The sequence below is a fragment of the Platichthys flesus genome, chromosome 5, assembly GCF_949316205.1.
Source record: "Platichthys flesus chromosome 5, fPlaFle2.1, whole genome shotgun sequence".
Classification (NCBI taxonomy): domain Eukaryota; kingdom Metazoa; phylum Chordata; class Actinopteri; order Pleuronectiformes; family Pleuronectidae; genus Platichthys; species Platichthys flesus.
In genome coordinates this window covers 23,216,764-23,224,094 of record NC_084949.1, presented here as the reverse complement: position 1 = coordinate 23,224,094, position 7,331 = coordinate 23,216,764, and the positions used below count along the sequence as shown (strand labels likewise).

At 42.4% G+C, this 7,331-nt stretch overlaps 1 protein-coding gene across 1 annotated transcript; it reads right to left on the bottom strand.

Annotated features, from left to right (window-relative positions):
- Positions 1-267: 267 nt before the first annotated feature.
- Positions 268-5,974, bottom strand: casp3a (caspase 3, apoptosis-related cysteine peptidase a). The gene is made up of 6 exons (XM_062388502.1): positions 5,775-5,974; positions 5,121-5,254; positions 2,185-2,313; positions 1,916-2,091; positions 1,702-1,813; positions 268-1,612 (listed from the first exon to the last, which is right to left on the bottom strand). The coding sequence occupies exons 1-6, from the start codon at positions 5,840-5,842 to the stop codon at positions 1,383-1,385; spliced, it is 849 nt and encodes a 282-aa protein (XP_062244486.1). The 5' UTR covers positions 5,843-5,974; the 3' UTR covers positions 268-1,382.
- Between the last annotated feature and the right edge of the window lie 1,357 nt (positions 5,975-7,331).

The window sequence follows — 7,331 nt, the reverse complement described above, 5'->3', positions numbered from 1 at the left end:
AGTGTCTTGTCTGTGGAGGGAGGTTGAGGTAAGAGCTTCGGTGCAGTGAAGGAATCCGAGGCCCAGTTTTATTTGGCCATGGGCCTCAGGATCTGGTGGCCCAGTTCTATGACAAATCTGGAGTAATCCCCCCTGTTTGCACTTGTGTACACAAATAGACCCGTTGCAGTGTTTGTGAAGGTTAACCCCGAAAACAATATACAAACAAAACCCCCCTGACGTCCACTTTAACTTAAATAATGTAAGTATTTTTTAAAGTAACAAAAGTCGATGAAAAGTGGTCTTTATTCTTCAGGAAAAACAAAACAACAGCCAAACTGCAGTGATGTAACATCAAAGTAGACAAAGAGTGAGATTCGTAGCAAACTAAAGTAAATTCCAAGGACTGGATTGTCTAATAGCACTGGAACATGTTTTAAACGCAAATGAGTCTTTCCGATTGTTTGCTGCATTAAAAACTGTGATTTCAGTAAAAAAAAGAACCACAAGAAATAAATAAAACACACCTGAATAAGTAATGAAGTAAGTATCAAATACTTATCACATAACAGCATTGGGAAGGTTGACAGGCTTTACTCATGTTTGCTATGAGGAGCTTGTTTCCACATATGAAAGGACAATCACAGGAAACTGCTCCTTCAAAGAAATCCATAGATAATGAATAATATTAAGAATTGTATTCTTAAGTCTTAACACTAAAAACCACACACACAAACACATGCTAGCTTACTGGGTGTGTCTGAATGTGCCACACAACTTTATCATTTAATATACCTATGGAGTGCAAGATGGGCTCCACACAGCCAGACATGACCGGAAAAGATTTCTTTAAGAGGCTGTAGTGTGAGAATGCAAATGTCCCAAATCAGATGCTCCAGACATTAACTATCAAGACTCAGTGGTGTAAAAAAGAACAACTGACACAGAAAAGATCCCAACAGACTGACCTAATGTGTCTTCATGATTAAACAGATATAAAAGGTCAAACTTCCTATTAAAGAGTCTCCCGATATTAATTCCCTGAAATGTTGTTAAGTGTAAACAGCGAAGAGGCATCTACTGGTAACCAACTTGGGATTTACACAGCCAATTGTCTTTTTACCTCCATCTTTTCACGATTTTAACAAAATTGTAATGTTACATTACTGTTTAATGCATTGTTTAAAAATGATATTTCAAGCTTAAATGTGTACAAAAAAAATGTGCTGCTGAGAAAAAGATATCCGATTGTGTGTTTTTAGAACAGTGCAATAAGAACCTTATAATCCCAAGTTTGTTGAGTAAAAGCAATTCAGCATCACATCTGCTCTGACAGATTTATGTAACGGATGTTTCAAGAGATTTTCAGTCAGAATGTGTAAACTTCACAAGCACAACCAGCATCAGGGGGTGAAATACATCTCTTTGGTCAGCATGGACACGATGCACGGGATCTGTTTCTTTGCATTAAAACCTGGTGAGTAGGAGACGGACTCAAACTCCACTGCCACCTTGTGGTTCACTCGTGTCATGATGTGCTGGAGCTCCAACTCTTTTCCGTACTTGCTGATCATTTCGCACAGCGACTGCATGAACCAGGAGCCGCTCGTGGTGTTCCTCCACGAGTAGTAGCCTGGACAGAGAGGAGAGATATCGATAATCAGACAAGGGAGACAAGACATGAGCAAAAAGATTCACGTGTCTGAGGGTGTGAGTGTTCACCTGGGGCTGTGGAGAAGGCGTAGAGGAAGTCAGCTTCCACAGGGATCCTGGTGGTGCCATCGTCTACACTGTCTGTTTCAATCCCTCCATCCAGTTCAGTGCCCCTGCAAGCCTACTCCACGTGCACACCAACACAACAAGAACCGGTTACAGGTCACATACTTAAAGCCGGAGGGGAAGCTGAGAGGAGAAGAAGCGGGAACAATTCAAATACCTGTATGAAGAAGAGTCTGGGTTTTCCCACCAGTGATTTGACGCGGTCGCCTCGGAAGAGCGACGTGAGGTACTTGAGCTCCACGGAGCCGTCGGTCCCGAAGAACACGCCCTCGTCCCCGTGACTCAGCAGGACACACACGAGCGAGGCCGAGGAGCTGTGATCCTCCTTTGATACTGTCGTTAAAAACATGCACGACATTCACTTTATTTTGAAAGAAGCTGATCTGGAAAAAAGGTAAATGATGTATGTAAAGTATATGTTCTTACCGCCAAGTAAAACCTGCTTCAGCTGCTCGACTGTCTGGTCGTTGTAAACCTTCACTTTATATCCCAACTTGGCAAAGACTTTCATCGCGTTGGCCGCATCCACGTCGGTCCCATTCCGCTGATTCATGCCTGATTTAAAGAATACATTGTTCTGTTTACTTCAGATACAATGCAAACACATTTACCAAGAAAATGCTAAAGTAGGCAGTTAAATACAGAGCAAATATTGATGTATTTTTCCATAATATCTAAGGCCATGTACGCCTATTGTACAACACCCAATTCAAAAAGTATTTGGGCTAATTGGACTTTGCACTCTCTGTGGGAGTTATCTTTAATTCACCGGTGGGATGAATTAAATAGGAACCACTGACTGCCCATCAAATGATCGTAATGATCGGGTCCTGATGGTGAAAGCACGGTCACCTTTAGGTTTTTAACCTTGACTTTGGAACAGCCAGCAGGATCCACCTGAGGAGCTAAGGCTGCATGCAGGCACATAGAGAGTCAACAATACTGTGATGTCGCTTGGGGCCAGACCCCGACCTGCTTTAAAAGTGATCGGACAAATCATAAAAACAGTCAGGGAGATGAGCAAGGGTCTGGAGTATGTTTGCGTTGCGTTTTAAGACCAGTGAGAAGCTGAGCGGCTGCGTTCCAAACTAGTTGGAGGCAAGAGAGTGACTTTTGGCTCACGCCTGAGAGGAGGGAGTTCCAGTTGTCCAGTCGAAAGAAGACTAGTGCATCAATTACTTTATATAATAGATTAATTATCTATTTGTTAGAATGCTGCAGTCAGGCATGGTATTTTGTCATTGCACAGAATCACAGGTCTAGTGTCTGTGTTTTGTGAAGTGAAAAACAAACACCACCTGCAGCTGAGTTCATTCTGATCAGTACATAACTTCTGGTGACAACACACATGACTCCGACCTGATCGGCCAGAACAAGTGAAAACACCAACAGAGGTGTAAATAACAATTAGTGATGGTTGAATTCCATTTGCTGCTTCACTGTCAAAACATTCTGAAATACTTGAGTCACTGTTATGTAATTAGTTTATGCTAATAATACACTTATGCTAACAGGACATAATTATGATGTATTAGTTAGAACTAATAACATACTAATCCTCATTACATGATATACTATTACTTGACAATCCACAGATGTAATTTATAATTAACTTTAATAACATGATACATTATGAGTCAAAACTCATAGTATACTGTCGACTTCCTCGACCGAGACTGGATGAGACTTTTAGTCAAATCCCAACACTGGTATATAATAAACAAACCATTGCTTCCAGGCCACTGTGTGTCGGGGGATTAAACATTTGAATATGTTGTGGACAGTTGCTGTGATCACATGCTCTGTCCATGGGAGTGAGGCTGTGGAACTACCAACTAGCCCTTCGGACAAAATGTTCTCAGCTGTTCAAATAAATTCTTGTAAAGACGAAGCTTGGAATTTTGAGAATGCAAAACACAATCCAGACAAACACCTTTTCTGGGTGATCAGCTAGAAAGAATGAAAAGAACCTGACAGCCTGATATTTACCATCAAACTGACTGGTGTTGAACAAGCAGTCATGTGTGTACAGTTGGTCCTGCTAAGCGGGTTTGTTAAAACACAGCTCTGATGCTCTAAACACTGAGGACAGACTGAAGCTGTGTGTACTTGTACTGAAACCCACGGTCTTCTCAGCCAGACGTTACAGCCTCTTTCAGTTCGGGCAGACACGTCTCTCTGAGCTCAGGTCGCACAATGTTCCTGTTCAGAGTAGAAAAGAGCTCAAGGTTTCACACTGTGTCTTGCTGCTCGGCACAAACATTCCCCCTCTACAGTCCCTCAGAGTGCAGAGGCAGACATGTTTCTTCACAAAAAAGAAAATGAACATAACAATACATGTGACAGACTTCTTTCTGTGCACCGTTCTCTTAAAGCAGCGGCATCAAACTTTGAAGAGGAGCCAAATAAACCGTAGATACGTGACTGCATGTCGTTTGTGAAACCTCAACTTCCTTATCTGACACTGACAGTTCACAGCACAAGTTACTGAAGTGTATTATGTTGTAAAAAAAACTGTGAAACACAAGAATTGTGTTGCAACCACCTGCTGGTTGTCATTCTCTACAGACTTTTCTGCCACTGGTCTCACTTGAACATTGGTCCCATTGAGAGAGTGAGAGAAGCAGCTGGGCTTTCAGACCAAGACGTCTGGGCGACTTCGCCTCCGCAACTACAGTGACCCCCCCCCCCCCCCCCCCCCCACACTGCCCAAAGACTGAACCCTGGTGTTCAACCTAACCGAGAACTTGCTAATCAACAACCTGCCCAGTTAAGAGCCAATGACACCACAGCTTTCTGACATGGAAGTGAACTAGTCCAATCTAGTCCAGCAGATCTTGGAGACCGATTGGGGAAACACTCATGTACACAAATTGGAAACTGGAGACGCTACAACAGAGACAACACAGGGACGTCTAGTGACAGGGAACACCTAACTGCTACTCAAAGTTTAAACAGTGTACATCTGAGCCAGTTGACCCATTAAGCTTAGGCTGACTGGTCACTTTAGACTAGCATTTCAAAATGGAACTTTCTAAAGCCTCAGTGTGTCTTATTCTGGATTGAAACCAACCCTGAACCCAAAATCAAAAGGAGAATGACTAATTCTAAGAAGAAATTCAAAAAAATTAACCTGAATTTATATTGATGTTTGACATTTTCTATACTGACGATTTAGATCATAAAAAAAACAATCAATACAATCACGAGAAGCGAACCTTGTGTCTCACTATGGCTCCTTTTATCTGGATTATAAAGGACCGTTGGGACCTGGTGGACGTATGTGCTCATCCCAGTGCCATTCATCTGGAAGTGAACTACCCACAGCTCTGCCGACGTCAGCACCAAACCTCAGTAATCACCTGTTCTCCTGTCGAAGTTCTTGTTGTTGATGATGATGCACTGGCCGATGCTGGGGAAATCAAGGCTGTACCTGAAGCTGTGGGACTGGGCCTTGGCGTCCACTTCCTGAGGAGCAGATGAAGATGCCTTGGACCTGAGGGACAATAAATCCACCAGTAGTTACACAATCAGGTTCAGTGTAGGACCCACATCTCCCATGAGACCTTCCTGTTTGCCTGCACTGCCATAATTAAATCTACACATACGAAATTGCAAAACAATGTCCTCCAGATAACCTGAATCCACACTAATGTGATAAGTAATAATGTCTATCTAAGGTTTTGTGAATTCTGGGCTAAAGGGTGTTTGTTTTGTCCAGTTTGGGCTACTGTACAAAACATGGCGGCCTCCGTAGAGGCTCATATGTGAATTAAAGGTAAAGAAAACAACAACTCGTACAATTTAGATTATTACTACACAACACTGGGATTATGTCATATCCAGTAGATCCATAGTCCTACACACTGGAGCTTTAACCGACTGGCAGGCTCACACCCAGCGGCTGGTAGGAGGTGAAACGCGGGGAGAACAACAAGATGCACTGGGACATATGGTCTCATATTAGCTTCCTCTGCTAACAATGGACAAACAGCTAAGTGGCTAAACGAGCTCACCTCGGCACGTCGTTCGGCTTCGCGTCCGTGGAGTCTTCTCCCGCTCGTCCGGCTCCGTTCGCCGACATGTTTCCTCGCTATATCGGATCAGACACTGCGGTAAACGGCGGTGTTTGCGGCTTTCAAACTGTGTCTGTGTTCCTGGAGACGGTGGAGGTGGAGGAGGAGGCAGCTCCACACGGCGCGTAAACAAAAGAGGAAGGCGTCAACAGCACAAGACGCGCTGGTTTCTGTCACCCAGGCCTCCCCGTGCGAGAGGAGACTGACTCAGCACTAACTCCACCCCACTGGTAGGGTGTCTCAAACACTGAGTTCAGAAATGTCTTTGTTTCTTTTTATATCTCTCGTGTTCAGTTAGATAACAATAGATGTTGTTCTAATTGTAAGTGGGGAAATCCAGCTCAACTCGGAATACTGACAATAAACCCAGCGTGTTTCAGTTTTATTTTGACAGAATTCCCCCAAGAGGTCCCAGTGGAAATGGTCAGATGCCCCTGATGTTTACTGGTATTGTAATGGGAATATCCCCTTTTTTCTTTTTCTCTCCAAACTTCAAATCCAATGGGTTTCTCCCATGAATAAACTCAAATGAACCCCGTACTAGTTTGTATGATGCATGGTCATAAATCTCATGTGATAACATTACAAATCAGATGTTCTCTTACAAAGAGTGGAAGAAACTATACCTGCCCCGTAACTGATATAAGTATATTAATCATTGTTCACTTTTCCTTAAAATATGCACAAAAAAGTGCATATCATGTACATATCTCCCTTTATTTTTATATGTTACTTCTGACTTGCTCTTGTGTCTTCTTCTATTTGACCATCTGCTGCTATAGCAAGTGAATTCCTCAGTTTGGGGGATCAATAATAAAGTATTATATTATCTTATTGTAATCTAAACTAGAGTTGAAAAAGATATGGTTCATACAAGAGCTCGCCATTGTTATATAGCTACTTCTAAAAAATACTATAATTTATTGTCAAGGCAAAACATTGTTTAAGTCCACCTTTTCGAAAGCCTCTGTCCTACAATAGTCTAACACATCTCATGAACTAGTTCAAAGTTCAGTTCATACAAGTAAACATGAATAATTCACGTTCATAGTTCACCATTTAAATTCTGAACTAGTTCGTAGTTCAGTTAATTTCATAGTTTTAAGGTGGAAACTGAGAATGAAAGACTTGTTAAAGAAAACCTTATCCATCACTACTCCTTGCCTTTACTGTCGGAATGTTTATCAGACAGTGTGTAAAAATACCTCAGATAATAATAAGGTGCATCGGATCTCGGATGTAGTTGCTGAGTCTGCGTCTCTGCTTTCTCTTGCCATCTGTATATGAGACCGAGAGCTGTTGTGTTGCAGGTATGGCCTGCCCCTTTAAGGAAAGTTTTGTAGTGTGTGACGTAGTGGACCAGGGCATTGTGGGAAAATACGCTAAAAGTGTGTGTATAACGAGAAGTGACGGACCACCTAGAGGGGATGCGAGTGTTGCTCCTGCTGTATATCAGAGAAATGAAGTGGGCGCATTCCAAGTAAAGAAACATCTCCT